Source organism: Lepus europaeus, chromosome X (assembly GCF_033115175.1).
Source record: "Lepus europaeus isolate LE1 chromosome X, mLepTim1.pri, whole genome shotgun sequence".
In the NCBI taxonomy this organism is placed as follows: Eukaryota; Metazoa; Chordata; class Mammalia; order Lagomorpha; family Leporidae; genus Lepus; species Lepus europaeus.
The window spans coordinates 550,495-571,978 of NC_084850.1; the positions used below are offsets into that span (position 1 = coordinate 550,495).

At 47.3% G+C, this 21,484-nt stretch overlaps 1 protein-coding gene across 1 annotated transcript in view; it reads left to right on the forward strand.

The window, feature by feature from the left end:
- Positions 1 to 3,419: 3,419 nt before the first annotated feature.
- The window catches only part of MECP2 (methyl-CpG binding protein 2), an 87,378-nt gene continuing 69,313 nt past the window's right edge, over positions 3,420 to 21,484 (forward strand). The window contains exon 1 of the mRNA XM_062182877.1: positions 3,420 to 3,547. Within this exon, the coding sequence (XP_062038861.1) occupies positions 3,486 to 3,547 (62 nt within the window). The 5' untranslated portion in view covers positions 3,420 to 3,485. The remainder of the gene's footprint in view (positions 3,548 to 21,484) is intronic.

The window sequence follows — 21,484 nt, forward strand, 5'->3', positions numbered from 1 at the left end:
GGTGCCAATAAGGTATGTGGACACTGCAGGTGGTGGCTTTACCCGCTATGCCACAGTGCTGGTCTCCGTTTTCTATTTCTTGAGTTAGTTTTGGTAAGCTGTTCTTCAAAAAGTTTGTGGAATTTTTATTAAAGTTATTATTATACTAACTGGATTATGATTGGTTGGTTTTGTTGCTACTAAATTGTCCTTGAAAAACATATTCTCCTTAAAAAATGCAGTTGTTGAATAGAATAGCTGTTGTTTCGTATGGAAAGTATGTACACTCTTGAAAATATACTTCTGTTATGGATGTAAAAAACAGTTCGTGGAAAATAGGTGTTCGGCCTGGAAGTTAAGACACTGGTTAAGATGCTTGTGTCCCACATCTGAGCGCCTGGGTTCAATGCTGGCCTCTGGCTCCTGACTCCAGCGCCGGCTAATGCAGCTCCCTGCTAACGCAGACCCTGGAAAGCAGCAGGTGATGGCTGCTTGATGGGTCCCTGCCACCCACACGGGAGACCCAGATCGAGTTCCTGGCTCCCAGCTTAAGCCCAGCCCAGCCCTAGTCTTCACAGGCATTTGGAGAGTGAACCAGAGGATGGGAGTTCTCTATTTATCTTTATCTCTATCTCTGCTTCTCAAGTAAATAAACAAAGTTCTGGCAAACAGAGAAATGAAGATAGGAATGATAAATGTTTACCTAAAGCTACAGTGACATATTTTTCTGAAACATACATCTTTTAAAAATGTTGATTTTGTTGAGAAAAAAATTGGAACACACCTAGTTATTTCATAATATGCATTTTCTGGGGCCAGTGCTGTGGTGCAGCATGTTAAGCCACTGTCTGCAGTGCTGGCATCCCATATCGGTGCTGGTTCGAGTCCCGGCTGCTCCACTTCTGATCCAGCTCTCTGCTGTGGCCTGGGAAAGCAATAGAAGATGGCCAAGTCCTTGGGCCCCTGCACCCACACATGGGAGACCCAGAAGAAGCTCCTGGCCCCTGGCTTCTGGCTCTGGCCTGGCCCAGCGCTGGCTGTTGTGGCTATTTGGAAAGTGAACCAGTGGATGAAAGATATCTCTCTCTTTCAAATAAATAAATATTTCTTTAAAAAATATGCATTTTCCATGAACTTTTTGAAAATCTCTAGTATGGATTTCAATTTTTTCACACAATCTTAATTTTCTTTTCTTTTATTTATTTATTTATTTTTATTTTTGACAGGCAGAGTGGACAGTGAGAGAGAGACAGAGAGAAAGGTCTTCCTTTTGCCGTTGGTTCACCCTCCAATGGCCGCCGCGGTAGCGCGCTGCGGCCGGCACATCGCGCTGATCCGATGGCAGGAGCCAGGTGCTTCTCCTGGTCTCCCATGGGGTGCAGGGCCCAAGCACTTGGGCCATCCTCTACTGCACTCCCTGGCCACAGCAGAGAGCTGGCCTGGAAGAGGGGCAACCGGGACAGGTTGGTGCCCCGACCGGGACTAGCCCGGTGTGCCGGCGCCGCAAGGCGGAGGATTAGCCTATTGAGCCGCAGCGCCGGCCCACAATCTTAATTTTCAATTCCATTTTCCACAAACTTTATGAAGTACCCTCATCCTTTTCCAGGAATTTATTAATTTTGCTTATGTTTTCAAATATACTGACATACAGTTGTTCAGAATATCCTTTAAAAAAAATCTCTATCATTCTGCGATTACATCCATTGTTTGTTGCTAATATGTTAGTTGTGTCTTTTCTCTTTATAGCCAGCTTGCTAATGGGTTGACTTTTGGTTTTCTCACTTCTCTCTGCCATTGGGGTTTTCCCCTCTAATTTCTGCTCATCCTTTTGTTCCTTACACTTTCTCCAGCTTTCCTCTGCTGTCCCTTTCACGGGTGTTTGATCTTGTTCTGCAGCTCTGCTGTTGCTTTCCCCCGCCATGTTCACTCAGCTGCTCAGGCCCCAAACGCAGGAGTTATCCTCGTTTCTTCCTTCTCTGTATCCTACATCCACTCCGTTCTGTTCGATTCTGAAAATCTGTCTTGAATCCCACAGGTTGTGAGAGCTCCATTCCTTTCGCCACCATCATCTGTCTGTCTCTCAATGCTTGCCAGGGCCTTCTGACTGGGTCTCTTGCTCCATCATAACTGGTCCTCCGCTTTTCACCTGAAACATAGATGTGATGATGTCACATCCTGCCTCAAACTCCTCCAAGGGCTTCTCTTGTTCGAATAAGCTTCCAGTTCTCATGGCAGCCCCAGCTGCATCTCCAGCTACATTGGCCTCCTTGTTAATCCCCACCACGTCAGGCATAGTCTCTCTTCAGGGCCTTGGAACTTGCCTGGAATGTCCTCTCTCCAGACATCCTATGGGGAAATAAAATGAGGGTGCAAGCCAGTGGATATCAATAGCACCCCCTTCACCCTTGCTTGACCCACCCCAAAGCCCTATCACCTTGACTCTTCCCCACCAGAATGTTGGTTCGCTGTCAGGAAGGATCATTACTGTAGATCCGGAGCCTGGAACAGTGCCTAGCGCATCGCAGGTGTTTTATAAAATGACGGAGGGTGCGAGTGTGGCAAATCAGAATCATAAAGTTCCTTGTTAAGAGTAAAACTAGCACAAGCAGTATCAGGGTAAGGCTGCCTTAACACTCCTGTCCTGAACACCCCGTTGGCTAAAACTTTTCTCACACTCTTAAATATTTTCCCGAAACAGAATCGCAGGATCTCCATTCTCAAATCACGTATTCTAGGCAGAGCAAAGCGCTGCTTCCTTCGCGCTCCCACTGCCCCTTATCCACAATGACAGGTCCCACGTAGTCTCAGCGCGCACCCTCTCCCCACGCCAGAGTTCCGCGAAGGCCAGGGCTGTGTGACTTGTCAGTTTATTCTCCGCCCTTAAAGTGAAATAATGCATCGGGAGACCCTCTTAAACCAACGTCCCTCAGCTGGAACACCGTCAGGCCCCAAGACAGACAATTTTGCTGCTTCTACTGAAGGTGGTGGTATTGAGCAAATGCCTGTGCCGTAAAACGCGTGTTGCAGCGTACACGATGCGTTTGCGGACAGAAGACCAAGTGCCCCATAGAGCTGTGCAAACAGGCATCCCGAGCCTAGGCCTTCACTTGCCCCAGCATCCGCAAGGGCCCATTAATCCTTAGCATTCAAATTCCGCCCACTAAACCAACCCCTCCGCACCCAAGTCTTCTTTTCCCCAAGTGACGGCCGACCGCAGCCAATCGGCCGCTGGACTGAGGTCCGCCCCCTTTTCCCGGGCCGAAACGGACAGGAACTCCCGCCAATTGTGGGCGTCGCCCCCAGGGCCCCGCCTCGGCCCGGACGCTGCAGCCAATGACGGGCGGGATCGCGGCAGCGCCGGGGGCGGGGCGCAGGCGCGCAGGTGCAACAGCGCGCAGGCAGGCCGGGAGGGCGGGGCGCGACGTCGTCCGTGCGGGGTCCCGGCGTCGGTGGCGCGCGCGCTCCCTCCTCTCGGAGAGAGGGCTGTGGTAAAAGCCGTCCGGAAAATGGCTGCCGCCGCCGCCGCCGCGCCGAGCGGAGGAGGAGGAGGAGGCGAGGAGGAGAGACTGTGAGTGGGACCGCCGCGGCCACGGGCGGGGACCCTTGCCGGGGGGCGGGGGACAGGGGCGGGACGTGGCGCGGGAGGGGCCCGTGGGGTCGGACGACACGGCTGGAGGATGGCGTTCCTCCTGTCTACCCTCCCCCTCCCGCCGCCGCCGCCGGTAGCGGCTCTCCCCTCAGCCAGTCACCCGTGTTCGCGGGTGACCGTCCTCGGCGCGGTCTTCTCGGGGCCATCTTCCCCTGGCGCACCCTTCTTCCCACCCTCTGCGCGCATCCCGGGCCCCGCGGGCGCTGCTGTCGCCGGGGCTTCGCCTGTCGGGGCTGCGCGCGCTCCTGCCCTTCTTGGGGCTTTGGGCCGCGGCGCCGTCGCGCGCCCGCGGCCCCGGCCTCTCCCTGGATCGCGCTCTCCCCTCTCCCTCCCTCGCGCGCCCCCACTCCCGTTACTCGGCCCCCCCACTGGCGCGCGTGCGCAGTTCACCTCCCGTCGGGAGAGTGCGCCACAAGGGCTCCTGCGCTCTCACCCCCCATCTCCGGGCTTTGCCTCCCCCTCCTTCTCGCCCATTCCATGACTTTTTACCCCCATTGCAAGCGACGCGGTCCACTAGCTCCCTACCATCCAGCAGGAACGAGTAGGTGGGGGTTATTGTCCACCCACAAAACGGACTAGACATTGTGTTCCCGGGTCCCATAACTCATCATAAAGAGATGGCTATAGTTCCCATCAAGAACTGTGCGTCCTGCAGCACTTGGGGCTCTTCGGTGGGAAAGTGCCCCCGGGGTGCTCAGAGGTCCTTGAGGGGTGCCGTGGCCCCGGAATATGAGCGCCCTCTCCCATCCTCCTCCCTCCCCCCCCTTCGCCGGCGATCTTCCAGTTACATAAGTGGAGTGGGACATAGTATGTAACGGGCTCTCTTCACCCTGGAGCGTTCAGGATCACCAGTACCAGATGGAGCACGTTCGTCGCATCGCTTGTCTCTGAAAGTTTATTCCCGTTTCACTTATGTCACTGAATCACCACACGGAAACTCAGGTGATTTTTGCGTGGCAGTGGCAATGCTTCTGTAGTCGTGCACTGAAGACCTAAGGTCATCGTGAAGACTCTAAGAAGATTGCTGTCACGGACGAGACCCTTCCTGGCGCTGCTGAGTGTGGGCCCCCGAGGGGGGAAGCTCGCCGTGGAATGCCTCTGTGGGGGTTGCTGCTTTTGTGAGTGTGCTCCGGTGTGGGTTGGTCACAGCACAAATGGGCTCCACCACAAAATTGATATTCCTGACTCATGGTCAGGCCAGTGTGTGCCTCTGGTTATTTTTCCAGGAACAGGAATGGGCTCTGCGGAGCCGTTCGCACGTGTCTCTGCTGTTTGGGGTCAGCACCCCAAACTGGGAGACGATAGACTCCGATTCAGAGGGCGGTTAGTGATCGTGGAACCAAACCGATTGGGGTGTGGTGCTGAGTGGCTTCGAAGTTGTAGGACAGTCACAACTTTTGGACAATTTGTTACACTGTAACAACAGCGCATATTCAGGCCTTGGTAGTAAGATTACACTAATAGCACTCTCCTGGAGAATTTTGAGTTCCATGGCTAGAAACTTCTGGATCTCAGCAATTTCGGTTAGTAACAGGATTCATCTGACCTTTTGGGTTATTTGAAATATGCTGGGTCCCTATAGAAAGACAGGGTCTAGATCTTTTAGGTCTTTTTGGAATCTCCACCAGAGATTTAGGGAAATGGGCCTATTTGTGGAATTTTCAGGATTCTGTGTCAAATCCCAATCAGGAAGCCTGGAAAACACTTCCTTTTATTTTCTTACCCGGATATGTCAGGACCTTCAAGAGCACAATCAATCGAGTAGAAGTACACTTGATGAAAATAAGTTTTCATAGATGTGTGGCATGTCAACTAGGCGGCCGATCGGGAGGGTACAGTCAGATGCACATGCAGACGCACAAGCGTCTAAGATTCATCCATCTCAGCCTGAGACAGAAGTCGAGGTCCCTGCTTTGTTTTTTGTAGTTGGTACTGTGTTTGCTCCTCGGGTGCCCCTCTAGTTAGCTGTCTGTCATAATCCCTGGCAGGCGGCTTCTAGAATATAGTTTCTCTGCAGAGTGTCTGGTGACATCTGAAGTCAGTGTTTCCTGACAGCATGAAGAAACCATCTACAGCTTTCCTGCTTACTTAGTACTGGCCCATCACACCTCTGTTTTCTGTTGCTAAAAATGTGCCGGGAATGCTCTAAACCTGGGCCACTGGGTCTCTATTGCACCTGATAAGACAGCTCTGTACAGCCAGCCTCCTCTGACTTGTGTGCGCAGCCACATGTACTTGGAGGGTTCTGATGCAGTTTTGCCTTCTGTGTTTCTATGTATGTAATTTGCAGCCGGAGCCCTTCCCCGGCTTGTCCTGGTCCTGCTGGCCTGTGTGGGGCCTAATGGAGTGTAGGAGATAGGCAAGCTGTGGAGTGTGAAAGACAGTCTGGCTAAACGAGTCTTACGTGATGTTGCCCCCACCCAAGCATTCCTTCCCCTACGTGGTAATGGAACAAGAAGTTCATTTCTTTAAGCCTAGAATAAGGAACAGTAGTGATAACATTGTTGGTTTCTTACTCAAGCCCTTTCCACGGCAGATGTACCTGCTCAGAACTATTTGCGTGATAAATGATGTGTCCTGGAACCCGTGATCTTTTATAAAGGTGAATATCAGTGGGAATCTTTTAACTGGCTAAGAGCGATTTGTTGCCACGTTGTCTGAGTTATCTCTGAAAAAGGGAATCACAGAAAATGTTTGGCCTTTGTGGTAATGAGGGTTTTAAGTGCACAGGGGTAAAGCGCAGTCTTAAGACCAGCAAGTTCCAGGGAGTGTGGCAGGACACCTGCGTGTTTGCACTGCCCTCTGCTGTGGGGACGTCCGTGCGGAGCCGTCTTCCATGGCTGGCAGACGGTCTTTTCTTGGGGAGAGCACTGCTGTGATTCTAGCAGAATCTTGCCCTCAGTGCCTCCATACAAGCCCTTCCATCATTTGGGGAGGACCAATGTAGATTGGTCCCTCTCCTTGGGTTTGCTTCCACAAAAGTTGTGCATCTTCCTTCTCTCTTCTGCCTTTGTCTGCAAGCAGCCTTTTTGCTAGCGGAAGCTTGATTTGCATGCCACTGTTTAAACTTGGTTCTACCACTTTGATGGTAGCTATGTGTGTAGGACAAGTGACTGGGAACAGGAACTTGGGGGTGGCCAGGGCATCGCCGCTCACATATCGAAGGGAAAGGTGTTGTCATTCTGTGAGAAAATAAAGCCTTAGCCTTTAGAACTTGTTTGGGGCACACTTGCCTGGGTCTGCTGGCATACCATGTGTCTTCATCGTAGTGGGCAGCTGTTCTGCAGCGGCTGCAGCTGTCTGGACTCCTAGTGCCTGTGCGGGTGCAGTTCTCAGAGCTGGGGATGTTACATACCAGGGAACTTCACAGTTTTTGTGGGAAGGCAATCAAAAGATAAGAGGGTTTTTTGGGCAAAAAAAAAAAAAAGTTTACATCCATGCATAGTTTTGCCATAATATGCTTTTTCCATGAACTTTCTGAGGACCCTTCATGTGCATAGATTTCAGAGTTTTCTGTACCGAAGTAAATTGATTATGTAATTCCATTTTTTCTACAAGCTTTTTGAAGCCCCTTTGTAATGTAGACAGACTTTCTTGGGTTTTCACCTAACTGCTCTCATTCTCTGGCTTTTTTTTTTTTTTAATACAATCTTGAGATAATTAAAGAGCTTAAACTTTCAGAGCTGAAAGAAACTTTAGTGCAGCTCCCTCAGTTACATGTAGAAAAAAAGCGTTGTTTAGAAGTTAATGACTTTTCTAGGACCTCCCAGCCAAGATACTGGTTTGATTTTTATTATATGGTTAACCGAGTACTATTGTTAACTTGACTTCTGGGATTTCAGAGCATTCTTTTTTTTTTTTTAAAGATTTATTTATTTATTTGAGAGTCAGAGTTACCCAGAGAGAGGAGAGGCAGAGAGAGAGAGAAGTCTTCCATTTGATAGTTCACTCTCCAATTGGCCGCAATGGCCGGAGCTGCGCCGATCCGAAGTCAGGAGCTTCCTCCGAGTCTCCCATGTGGGTGCAGAGGCCCAAGCACTTGAGCCATCTTCCACTGCTTTCCCAGGCCACAGCAGAGAACTGGATCCGAAGTGGAGCAGCCAGGTCTCTAACCGGCGTCTATCTGGGATACCAGTGCTTCAGGCCAGGGCGTTAACCTGCTGCACCACAGCGCCAGCCCCTCAAAGCATTCTATGACTTAACTACTCATTTAAGGGAATTATGAGGCCTCATTGCAGCTCAAAAGATAATTCTCAGTACATCCAGGTAGCCATAGATGAACTGTAAAAGACTTGGTTGTTGTTTGGTGCATGAGTAATTGTGTGAATAGTCTTAAAGATTTATTTATTTGAAAGGCAGAGTTAGAGAGAGGGAGAGACAGAGATCTTCCATCCACTGGATCACTCCTCAAATGCCAGCAACAGCCAGAGCTAGGCCAGGCTGAAGCCAGAAGCCAGGAACTCCATCTGGATTTCCCAGATGGGTGATAGAGACCCAAGTACTTGGGCCATCTTCTGCTGCCTTTCCAGGTGCATTAGCAGGGAACAGGATCAAAAGTGGAGCAGCCGAGACTCAAACTGGCACTCTTATCTGGGCTGCCGACATTGCAGGTGGTTGCTAAACTGTGTCACAACGCCCGCTGCCTGAATAGTCTAAGTTATATGCTCTAAGCTTTTGTTTTTAGTCTAAATGTCTACATGCCACTCTTTGGCCAGCAAGCTATCGGAGATTAGTTAATATGGGGCAGATTAGGCTTTTAACAAGGAAATGATGGTAATCTTAATGACAGGTACTTTTTGAACATGTGTTCCAAAGAAGAACAAAAACTGTCAAACGAGTGACGCTGATGAACGTGGAAGTTTACGATCTCAGAGCTGGGAAGTGATCACTCTGAAATGGACTTGCGCATTTGAGATAATGGCCTTGGCTCTCCCAGGTGCTTGATTCCGTTGGCGCTGCTGTTTTTCTGTCAGGGTGAAAGCCCCTTTCAGTGACGTCCCAGCAGCTCGCTGGCACTTCAGCTGCTGGAAATAGAAAGGAGACTGTGCCTCTGGATTTCATGAGTTCTTTGGGGATGGTATTTTGGTGTTGCATGTACTCTTGAACATGTATTCTCTCCCCAAGTATTTCTGTATGACATGGTGGAAGAAATACTTGCCCGAAATCACCGCTCATGGTGCTTTGTAGTGTCAGAGTGTCCCCTAGAGGTAACAAGACCTGTGATAGTGTCGATTCTAACAAGCATGAATCTTTCCTTTATTTTAATACTGTGTGTTATGTGCCAGTAATTTGCAGTTTATCCTTTGTTTCTAGCTAGGTAAGACGGGAACTAGCATAGTATTTTGCCTTTGTGTTTGTCTTCAAAATGTCCTAAATAGCCCTGGGAAAAAGGTCGTGCAGCTCAATGGGGGCTTTCAACTTACGATTTTCTTTGTTTTAGGCTCCATAAAAATACAGACTCACCAGTTCCTGCTTTGATGTGACATGTGACTCCCCAGAATACACCTTGCTTCTGTAGACCAGCTCCAACAGGATTCCATGGTAGCTGGGATGTTAGGGCTCAGGTAAGTAACCTTCCTTTTTTTTTTTTTAGTATATGTCCTGGTTTGGCCATCTGTTTTTAAAAAAAATGGAACAAAAAAGATTAATATCACTGTTGGACAGTATAAACGTACCCCAAAGACTAAAGATATAACTGTGCCAAACTGTGCCATATAATAAAAAAAAGTCACTTCCCTGAGCCCTGAAAGGTCAGTGTGGGTAGGATTACTCGGTAGCCACAGCGTGATCTGGGGGTGGGCGTCAGATTAGAGCTGGAACTGGTGACCTGCAGCTTCAGTTCACCTTGAGGCAGGTCAGCCGAGCTGAGCCAGGAGCACCCGGGCTCCAGCTGCACCGCTGCTGCTGTTGCCCAGTGGTCTTCAGCATGATGCCTTTTTTTTTTCTTCCGCTTGGGTTGTGGGATATGGGAACTGGTGTCTGGTCCCCTAGAAGGACAGCCTCCCGACAGCAGAGCTCATGGCCGAGGGTGTGTGCTTGCCACGCTCTTCCCATGGGAAGTCGAGAGAACTCCCAGATGCACGTCTGTGCTCTGGGACTCTGGAGCAGGATGAGTGCTTTTTGAAAGGCTGGGGACCCGAGTCATTCTAGGTCTGGCATTCAAACACTGTCAGCTGCACTTTGGACTACTCTGGCACCATTGTGTGGACTTCGGGGTTGTAAAAATGAACGGATCCTCAATTTCTCAACTGTCAGGCTCAACGTCGCAAGCTTTCCTTTTGTGATCAGTGCTCGCGCCACAGTTGATGTTTTGACACCTGGATTTCACTGTGTGGCGAAGCATAATGTTCCGTTTGAATTTTGCCTTGTCTTTTCCTGTGAAAACAGTTGAGTTTTCACATTTCCTGCCGTTGTGATTCCAGCCAAGACCCCCAAGTAGCACGTCGTTGTGTCTCCCCAGTGATCTCTGACTGTCTGTCGTAGACACATCCATAGCCCTTTTGGAGATTATGTCGGGGGCAAAGTTCGAGTAGTAGAGAATAGGAGGTGTGGAAGCAAATGACGAGCGTCACGCTGCCTCCATGTCCCAAATTTGGTTCTGCCTCTGACTCTGTGATTCAGATTGTCATTCCCCTTGACCGCTGTGGGGTGTCATCTGGGCCTGGCTGACAGGATGTACTTTGTGCTCCACGGATTTATTCTAGTGGGAGTTGTATGGCTAGTGCTTTGTGCATTGTCTTGGAAATTGTGTGGACTAAATGTAATATAGGCAGTGAATGGGTTTTTTTTTTTTTTTTTCTGGTGGATGTTAGGCCTGGGGGATAGTTTGTGTTTTTAATGGTCTTTTTCTCAGATTATCAATGGGTTTTATAAAACAGGCACAATACAGTTTTTCTTAAGAAATGTAGAAAGGAAAAGCTTTTTTTTTAAAAAAAATCTTTATTATTATTTATGAATGGGACACACATAACCATTTGAGCTTAAAGGTACTTCGAAGGGAACTCTCAAAGGAAACTGGTCTTTAGCAGATAAATGCTTAATATTTTATTATTTTTCTTGTACTTTTTTAAACTTATGAAAATATATGCTTTTGTAAAAGAATCAACCACTTTAAAAACTTAATCCAGTAAAAAAACGAAAGCTCCCCCTTACTCTAGATTCCTACAGGTCTTCTAATGTCTACTTTTTCTGGCACGCAGAATGATATTATACATATTTTGCATCTATTTATCTTACATGTTTATCTCTGCCTCATTTCTTTTATTTTTAAAAGATTTATTTTATTTATTTGAAGGAGTTACAGAGAGAGGTAGAGAGAGAGAGAAAGGAGGTCTTATGTCTGCTGGTTCACTCGCCAGATGGCCCCAACTGCCAGAGTTGAGCTGAGCTGATCTGAAGCCAGGAGCCAGGAGCTTCTTCCGGGTCTCCTACGTGGGTGCAGGGGCCCAAGGACCTGGGCCATCTTCTACTGCTTTCCCAGGCCATAGCAGAGAGCTGCACTGGAAGTGGAGCAGCCGGGACTCGGACCGGCGCCCATATGGGATGCCAGCGCTGCAGGCTGGGGCTTTAACCCACTGTGCCACAGTGCCAGCCCCCTCATTTTTTTTTTAAGATTTATTTATTTAGGCCGGTGCCGCGGCTCACTAGGCTAATCCTCCACCTGTGGCGCCGGCACACCGGGTTCTAGTCCTGGTTGGGGCGCCGGATTCTATCCCGGTTGCTCCTCTTCCAGGCCAGCTCTCTGCTGTGGCCCAGGATGGCAGTGGAGGATAGCCCAAGTGCTTGGGCCCTGCACCCGCATGGGAGACCAGGAGAAGCACCTGTCTCCTGGCTTCAGATCAGCGCGGTGTGCCAGCCGCAGCGGCCATTGGGGGGTGAACCAACGGCAAAGGAAGACCTTTCTCTCTGTCTCTCTCTCTCACTGTCCACTCTACCTGTCAAAAAAAAAAAGATTTGTTTATTTATTTGAAAGAGAGAGAGAGATCTTCCATCCACTCGGTTGGAATTGGCCGCAATGGCCAGACCTGAGCCAATCCGAAACCAGGAACCAGGAGCCTCTTCCAGGTCTCCCACATGAATGCAGGGGCCCAAGGACTTGAACCATCTTCTGCTACTTTCCCAGGCCATAGCAGACAGCTGGATCAGAATTGGAGCAGCCGGGATTCGAATCAGCACCCATATGGGATGCTGGCACTGCAGGCAGCGGCTTTACCCGCTACGCCACAGCCCTGCCCCCTCATTTATTTTTGATAGCAGTGTAGTCTGGTAGTGACTTTACATCATGAATTTTATCATCTCCCAGTTAGTTTTCCCAGAGGTTTGCTATGAAAAATACTGAGGGATCGAACTTCCTTATGTGCTGAAAACATCCTTTTTGCTGAATGGGTCTCTAGTCTTGGAGTCACTGGTGGATGCCACCACATCACTTTCCCCAGTGGCAATCCCAGTTCTTGCCACAGTCTGAGAAAATGCTGTTTTCCCATACCCTCCTGGAATTGGATATTCATCTTTTTTTTCTCTAAGTGAATTTGTTTCACTTGCATTTATTTATTTATTTGGAAGACAGGGATTTACCATCTGCTGGTTTACACCCCAACAGCCAGAGCTGTGCCAGGCCAAAGTCAGGAGCCTGGAATTCAATCCAGGTCTCTCGTGTGAGTAGCAAGGACCCAAATATTTGAGCCATCACCTGCTGCCTCCCAGGGCGTGCATTAGCAAGAAACTGGAATGAAGAGCAAGGCTGGCACCTGAACCTAGGCACTCCCATATGGGATGTGGGCATTCTGGGCCGTGGCATCACCAGTGCACTGAACACCTGCCCCATATCCGTCTTTGATGATCTTTGGAGTAATCATCGGCTTTTGTGAATTGCCTGTTCATATTCTTTTTTTTAAAGATTTATTTATTTATTTTAAAGTCAGAGTTACATAGAGAGAGAAGGAGAGGTAGAGAGAGGTCTTCCATCTGCCGATTCACTCCCCAATTGGCCTCAATGACTCAAACTGTACCGATCTGAAGCCAGGAGCCAGGAGCTTCTTCTGGGTCTCCCACGTGGGTGCAGGGGCCAAGGACCGGGGCCACCTTCTACTGCTTTCCCAGGCCATAGCAGAGAGCTGGACTGGAAGTGGAGCAGCTGGGACCCAAACCAGTGCCCATATGGGATGCTGGCACTGCAGGCGGCGGCTTTTCTCACTGCACCACAGCCCCAGCCCCAGGATTCTGCTTGTTTTGATACATGGAATTTCTGTTATGATTTCTTCTTTTGCTTTTGTACTTAATCCTTTCCTACTCTAAGACCAGATCAACATTCACCTATATTTTCTTTCTTCCTAAAAAATTGATGATATCCTTTATACATACATGCATATGTAATTTATACAAAAGAATCTTAGGTAAGTTGTATTATTTTTTCTATGTCTTTTTTAATTGGAGATACTGTTCTGTTATCTTACGAATTTTAACTTTTTATTCTGCTACATAAAAATTTGACATTTATGGGGTACTGTGTGATGTCTTGATACATGTTTAAATTGTGCGGTTTCACTTCAGGGTAAATGTAACTATTTCCTCATACATTTATTGTCTTGATGAAAATATTGAAAGCCTTCTTTTCTAGCTTTAAAAAAATATATATAGATTCACATACAATAAATTATCTCCACCTCCCCCCCCATAGTCTCTGGTTAGCAACATTCTACTCAGAACTCCTAGGGTTTTTTTAAGCTTCATTTATTTATTTGAAAGTTAGAATTACACAGCGAGAGAAAGAGAGGCAGAGAGAGAGAGAGGTCTTCCATCTGCTGGTTCACTCCCTGATTGGCCTCAATGACTGGAACTGCGCCGATCCAAAGCCAGGAGCCAGGAGCCAGAAGCCAGGAGCTTCTTCCGGGTCTCCCATGCAGGTGCAGGGGCCCAAGACTTGGGCCATCTTCCACTGCTTTCCCAGGCCATAGCAGAGAGCTGGATCAGAAGTGGAGCAGCCGGAACTTGAACTGGCGCCCATGTGGGATGCCGGCACTGCAGGTGGCTGCTTTACCCGCTATGCCACAGCGCCGGCCCCTCCTAGTGTTTTTTTTTTTTTTTTAAGTACCTGTTTTCGTATTCAGCTTCAGGATGGGAAGAGGTCTAGAGCCCACTTAGCTAGTTGTGTCAGCCATTTGGTGAACCAGTCATCCTTTATCAATGCTGACTTCTTCAGGTGGACAAAGTCTCTCTTAAATTTTGTCTCTTATTTTATCTACTAAGTTGGTTTTTTTTTTTCTTTCTGAAGTTTTTCTTTGTGAGGCTTGTTAACAGACCTGTCAGCTCACAATTGTTCACTCAGCCAACAAATACTTGAGTACCTTCTTTGAGCCAGGAGCAGTGCTGAGCCCTGGAAAGTGTGCCTTCTTGAGTAGGGCAGGACTACACAGCTCACCCTGAAAGATGAAAGAAAATAGCACATCTTCACAAAAGCAGGTTTTTGATGGACTGGGAACAATCCAGAGAGGTCCATGTCTGTCTGTGTGTGTTCTGGATTCCGGCATGTAAGTTAGAGATTTAGGGTAGACTGTGATACATAAGCATAGTTTGTTTTCCAACTCACGTAATTGCAGGCTGATTTTTGTCTTGAATTAGAATGGTAGCTTTTTTCCTGTTGAAACACTTCTGTATTCAGCCAGCTTAGTTGTGATGGAATAAAAGTTGTATAGTGTAAAAATGGTAATTTTCTGTGATGATTTTGAAGCTTTTTCTGTAATTGCTGATAAAAATAAAGACAGGCCTTTGGTGACTATATTCTTAGGGATGTAATTTTTGCAACTTTTCTCATTTAAAACTAATAAATACCCACATGACTGAGATGGAATTTGGGTTTGAACTGAAAATACAAATTTTTAATTTTTAATTTACTTTTTATTTATTTTACAGGCAGAGACAGAAACAGACAGGTCTTCCATTTGTGGGTTCCCTCCCCAACTGCCCACGACAGCTGAGGCTGGGCCAGACGCAGCCAGGAGCCTAGAACTCAGTCTGGGTCTCCCATGTGGGTGGCAGGGACCCAAGTGCTTGAGGCATTTCCCACTGCTTCCCGGAAGCTGTATTAGCACAACTCGAAATGGAGAGGGGAGCCGGCACTTGAACCCAGGCACTCCACCATGGTATAAAGGTATTTCAAGTGGTGGTTAAGCCATTGTGCCAAATGCCTGTGCCTGAAAATATTTTTTATTAAAAGGAAAAAGGATATAATAGGAGCCAGTGTTGTGGCCTAGCAGGTTAAGCTGCCACTTGTGATTCTGCACCCCATATCGGAATGCTGGTTTGACTGCTGGCTCCTCAGCTTCCAATCCAGCTTCCTGCTAATGTACCTGAGAAAACAGCTGAAGATGACCCAAGTAAGCAGCCCCCTGCCGTCCTTGTGGGAGTCCTGGATGGAGTTCCTGGCTCCTGGCCTTGACCTGGCCTAGCCCTGGCTATTGGAGCCATTTAGGGGGTAAACCAGTGCATTGAAGATACCTGTATCTACCTCTCTGTCGCTCTGCTTTTCAAATAAGTAATTCTTAAAAATCAGTTCATAGAGAGCTGTATCATTCTTTAGCGAATATACCATAACTTATTTAGCCAGTTTTCTATTGATGATATTTGTTTCTATTTTTAAAAATTTCATTAATGCTGTTGTGAATAGCCTTATAGATACCATGTCCTCATAGGGAAGTTTATCTGTAGGGGAAATTCCTGGAAATGGAACTTAGAAGGTGAAAGGATATATGATACAGCCAAATCAAGGATGGTTTTCTAATTGCAGATTTTTAAAAAATTTATTTATTTTGAAAGAGTCACAGAGAGCCATCTACTGGTTCACTTCCCACATGGCTGCAATGGCCAGGGCTGAGCCAGGCTGGAGCCAGGAGCTTCATCTGGGTCTCGTACGTCAGTGGCAAGGGCCCAAGGACTTGCTTTTCCCAGGCCATCAGCAGGGAGCTGGGTCAGAAGTGGAGCAGCCAGGATACGAACCAGTGACCATATGGGATGCCAGCATCACAGGTGGTGGCTTTACCTTGCATGGCACATCGGCCCCTGTAATTGCAAATGTTAAAGAAAAAGCTACGTAATAGTAGGTAATCGCACGAGCTTTGACTGGAGTACTATTTGTAGAAATCAGAGAGCTGTCAGGCCAGGAAGTAGTAGCACTTAGGAGTTAGCAGTAGAAAGCAAAATTTTGGAAGGTTCTGTTTTGTCAGATGTGATATAGCAGGGCATGCGAGGCAGGACCTTTTGCTTGACCGGAGGAGTTTCAGCCAGGTCTTGACTGTGAACCTTAAAGAAATGGAAGCATTTTTTTGTCTTTTGTTCTAAGTTGTGGCAGCTCTTTGGGACTTGGATTGTAGAGGCTGTTCCTTCAGCTGCTGGGCCTTCTGCCTCATTTGGTTGTCCTATGCATCAGGAGTCTCCTGTGGGTATTTAGTTCTGGGTTGCTGTTGCGTCATTTCTCTATAACTGTTGTGCTCTCATATAGCACTACTTTATTCACTTAATGTCTTAGTATTGAATATGCATTATGTGTCTGTTACTGTGCAAGCTGCTGGGGGACTGTCCCTTAACCCTCAGTGACCTTTTGGTTTAATGAGAGGGGCTGTGACTTTACAAAGGGCTAACATCTGTGATCGAAGTACAAGACATCTAAGACCTGACCTGTACGGGAACATCAGCTAGGTCAAGGACAGAGCATTAGTAGGGAGAGATGAGTCTTGCGGAAGGACCAGCTAATTTGGAGACTCGGGACAGGAGAGAATCTATTGAGCTTGCTCAGAGTAGTCAGTGTCTGTCACTGAAGTAGGGCTACAAGCTGGACCTCGTGGAGAGAAGCATTTCCATTTTCTAAGTGTGCAGTTGACAGGTGTTCAAGTGCTACAGCAGTAGGATTGCCCAGAAGACTTGTTTTGTTTTAAAGATTTATTTATTTATTTGAAAGTCAGAGAGAGAGATCTTCCATCTGCTGGCTCACTCCCCAAATGGCTGCAGTGGCTGGAGTTGGGCCAATCTGAAGCCAGGAGCTAGGAGCTTCTTCTAGTCTCCCACGATGGGACAGGGACCTAAGCACTTGGGCTGTTTTCTGTGGCTTTCCCAGGTGCACTAGAAGGAAGACGGGTTGGAAATGGAGCAGCCAGGACTCCAGGTGCCCATATGGGATGCTGGCACTGCAAACAGTGGCCCAACCTGCTGCGCCACAGTGCCATCCCCAAGCTTTCCTTCCAAGTTGCCTCACACTCTGAGATGTCCCTTAGGCCTTAGAAGGCAATGCAAGGTGCTACTTCGTCTGTCCATCCTGTGTGCTCTCCACCCAGCACTGTTTGGGAGGCTATCTGCCCTATTACCTTCACATCCCACCCATGGAGCCCCTGTGCCCTGACTCCAGTGCTCTTCATGAAACCTTCCTTCTGTCTACTCCTTTTTTTTTTTTTTTTTTTTTTTGGCCAGGCAGAGTTAGACAGAGAGACAGAGACAGAGTTATAGACAGTGAGAGAGAGAGAGAGAGAAAGGTCTTCCTTCCGTTGGTTTACCCCTCAAATGGCCGCTATGGCTGGCGCGCTGCACCGATCCGAAGCCAGGAGCCAGGTGCTCCTCCTGGTCTCCCATGGGGTGCAGGGTCCAAGCACTTGGGCCATCCTCCACTGCGCTCCCGGGCCACAGCAGAGAGCTGGCCTGGAAGAGGGGCAACAGGGACAGAATCCGGCGCCCCGACTGGGACTAGAACCCTGGGTGCTGGCGCCGCAGGCGGAGGATTAGCCTAGTGAGCCACGGCGCTGGCCCCTTCTGTCTACTGCGCCAGCAGACCCATGGGGTGGGGAATCCTTGAGCACAATTTTTATTGTTTATTTTTTGGGGCAAGACTTTCATAGTGAAGAAAGCAGTGCATGAGCAAGTTTGCTTCTCTTGTCAAAAAGCAGACTCCCCTTGGCGAGCCAGTGTGGCCAGCACTGCTGTATTCCCCCCGAGTTCAGCCCAGGAGGCGGGTGTGGCGCCCTCCTTCTTGCTCCTGCTGCCTGCTCTTCTATCTCCTGTAGGTCATTCTGAGGTCCTGCCTTTTCCTCTGCTGCCCTCTCCCTCCCCAGCCTCTGCACTCCGCTGACATGGAAGCTAATGGGCTACTTTCTTCCTGGACTTAAGAAATGCTAGCGGTTTGCCATGTTCCTGTCAGCCCCCTTTTATGGAACTCCATTATGATGGATCCAGCTGAGTCCCAGCCCACAGTTGCACTCTGCCCTGTCTCCCCAAGGTAGCCTGACCTCAAGGTAACTGGATTTTCTCTGTGAGAGATTTGTGTTGCATTTACATGTAACAATAGGAATATTGGAAAGTGGTGTGCACATCTCAGGATGAAACATTGGGCAGCCCACTCTTTTCACTCAGTACCTGGCTGTTGAGCCTGGTCTGTGTTGCTCTGTGCAGACTTTGCTCGTTCATTGAACATGTCTCCTTGTGCCAGGGAAAGATCTGTACAACAGAAGTCTCCCTCCCTGCCCTGCCAGAGTGCTATGGGAGAATGGAATTGTGGAGACACGACGATTGGCATCTGGTGTATGTTTACATCCTTTTGGCCTTATTAACTGAAAAGAAGATACTTTATTTTTGTTTGTGAAAGCCTTCCACAAAAAAAGGCATCCATTTCTAGGCTTGCTAATAAGGCAGTCTGAAGGTTTGATTTTTAGATTTGAAAGAAAGCAAGGCAGGCTTCTGTGACATGTACATTTCCCTTTGTCCCTGTCTCCTTTGTGACATTCTCCGTTGCTGCTAAAACGTGGATCTGAGCAGGTTCAAGCATGTGCTTCCTTTCTGCATGTGAATCATTTTTGAAAACATTAAAATATGGTGGCTTCTTTGGGAGCTTCTAGTAGTACGTGTGTTTTGGCATTACTTTGATAAATTGTGCTTTACATTTTCTGCGCATATTTAGTAACCTATTTTTAAACCATAAATTTCTGTGTGTTTCTGGGTTTTGTGTTTTTGTAAACAGCAGAAGGTATTAGTCCATATTAAGTACTAATTTGTTCTAATATTTTCAGCTGTTTTTGGCATCACACTTGGCAAAAAAAAAAAAAAAAAAAACCAGACAAACGTCTGCAGTTGTGACAGTCTGTCTTTGTGTTCTTTTAAACTCCAGAGTAAATAATTCTAGGGAATCTTTCCTAGGCTTGTAAGAACACAGCAATGGTTAAAATCATTGTAACACTTCAGTAGTTAGAAAAGGTTGAAAGTCTTTTTTTATTTAAGTGGTACCCATCTATTTAGAAATGCTAATATACTTTGTAAGCAGCTATGTATAATTTCTTGGTTGTCTTTCTGGGTTTTCTAATACACACCAAAAAAATTAGAAACATAGTATTTCTTAAGCTCTTTTGAAAAAAATTATGCAACTGGCGCCAGCGCTGAAGCCCTGGCCGGAGGTGCCGGCATCCCATATGGGCGCTGGTTCTAGTCCCGGCTGCTCCTCTTCTGATCCAGCTCTCTGCTGTGGCCTGGGAAAGCAGTAAATCTTAAAAAAAAATTATACAAGTAAAATATCATTGTAGAAAGCTTATAAAATGTATGTAGGTAAAAATATTAAAAATTAAAATCACTCTGGCAATTCTACATGCAAATAAAACTTAATATTTATATATTTATATCTTTCTTTTTAAAATATTTATTTACTTATTTGAAAGTCAGAATTGCAGAGAGAGAGAGATGGGGTGGATGGGGGTCTTCCACCTGCTAGTTCATTCCCCAAATGGTTACAACAGCTGGAGCTGAGCCCATCCAAAGCTAGGAGCCAGGAGCTTCTTCCAGATCTCCCACACAGGTGCAGGGACCCAAGCACTTGGGCCATATTCTGCTTTCCCAGGCCATAGCAGAGAGCTGGATCAGAGGTGGAGCAGCCGGGACTTGAACCGGTGCCCATATGGGATGCTGGCACTGCAGGCGGCAGCTTTTTCCACTATGCCACAGTGGCGGCCCCTATATTTATATCTTTCTAGACCAAGGGCTCTGGTATTGAGGATGGTGGGGACAAGGGAAGGGCAGATGCTTGACCTAGCAGTTAAAATGTATCTTGAGAGTGCCTGGGTTTGAGTCCTGGCTCCCCTGGGACCCAAGTACTTGAGCTGTCGCCTGATGCCTCCTGGGGTGCATGTTAGTAGAGTGCTGGAATTGCAAGCAGAACTGAGACTTGAACCCAGGCATGTCAGTATGGGATGCAGACATCCCAAGCTGCATGCTAACTGGTGCACCATACACCTGTCCCTATGATCGTTACAGATTTTTTGAAGTATCATATATGCGTATCCCTACTTCAAGCTTAGGGTAAGAGTTATTAGACCTACTTCTAGAATTGGTTGTTTCATAGTTCACTGAAGAAGCACATATTCTCTCTATTGAAATGTGTTGTTAATTATTTTCTTTACGTTTTGTTCTGTGTATTTCAAAACATTCTGCAGAGGGATCCAGAAGGCGAAAAGGGTCTATGGCAGAAAATGTACCGTGAGACTCCAAATAAGAAAGCACACTCAGCTATTCAGTCATGTGGCAAAAGAAAGGCAAAATGACATCTAAAGCTTACTTCCTCTCACCGTGTCAGACATTTATGAACTCGTTTAGTGTTTTGCCAACACCATGTGAAGCGTAATGCAGCTAAAACTACTTCAGACTACATAATGCTACACAAATTGCCCAGTGAATAATATCCTAAAAGTTACCTTTGCTGTGGCATTTTAAACATCCTTCTAGAGTCTTCCTTTTCCATCCATGTGCTCGCACACATAATTGTTTTATATGAACAGGATCAGATGATAGTGCTGTTGTTACTTGCCTGTTATCTGTAGGGATATGTTGCAGCTACCAGTACATGTCAGTAAAAATAGATTTATATCATCAATTTTCCCTAAAAAGAAGATGACTTAATGAATTTGTTGTAAAAATAACATATGTTCAATAGAAAAAAGGTTTTCAGAAAATGTAGAAAGAGGAAAAGTAAAAATTGCCCATAAATGTGCCATCTGCTGGCAGCTAACAGCTGGGTAATGTTTCCACATTATCATCTTTAATGTCCACATACCATTTCATTGATTTATTTAAGGAGCTTTTCTACTGTTTCTGCACTTTCCTCACTCTGATGGGGCGTCTGGGTGCTGATGGCGCCAACTCTGCCTATGTCTGAAGCCTGTCTCTGGAGCTACATGTTTGATGGCCTCTTCAGCATCCACTTGAGTTGTTCCTAAGCCACTCAAATTTAACAGGTCCCACATAGAACTCTTGGTTTTTCCTTTCAAACCTGCTCCTCCTGTCTTCTCCATGCCAATAAATAACATTGGCATCTACCCGGTTGCTCAGTCCAAACTCTGCGAGGCCTTCCTCGATTCTGCTCTTCCCTTCACTGCCCGTCCATCTAGCAGCAAGTCCTGCGAAGCCAACCACTTCTCACCATCTCCACTGCCAAGACCTCAGTCCGAGCTGCAAGCACCTGTCACATGGATGCAACAGGACTCTGGATGACGTGTTAAAACAGCCTCCTCACTGACATCCTTGTGAATCACTGTATTTCAGAGGTCTGTTTGTTAACATTGACACTCAATTCTAAATGATTGACTTGTTCCACATCTAATGTCTTTCTCATCTGGCCAGCATAGCTCCGTGTAGTACTGAGTTCCATGCCTGCCCTGTGCCGAAAGATGTGCAGTCCATTGGGCTCTCATCTGTTCTTTCCCTCCACAAGCAGTGAGATGCCTACAGAACCCCAGGCACTGGGTAAGGCAGTGGGGTAGGTTGACCTAGGAAGGATTCGTACCTTTCCTCATGGAGTTCAAGTTTGATGGCAGAGACAGACTTTAATTAAACAACACTTGA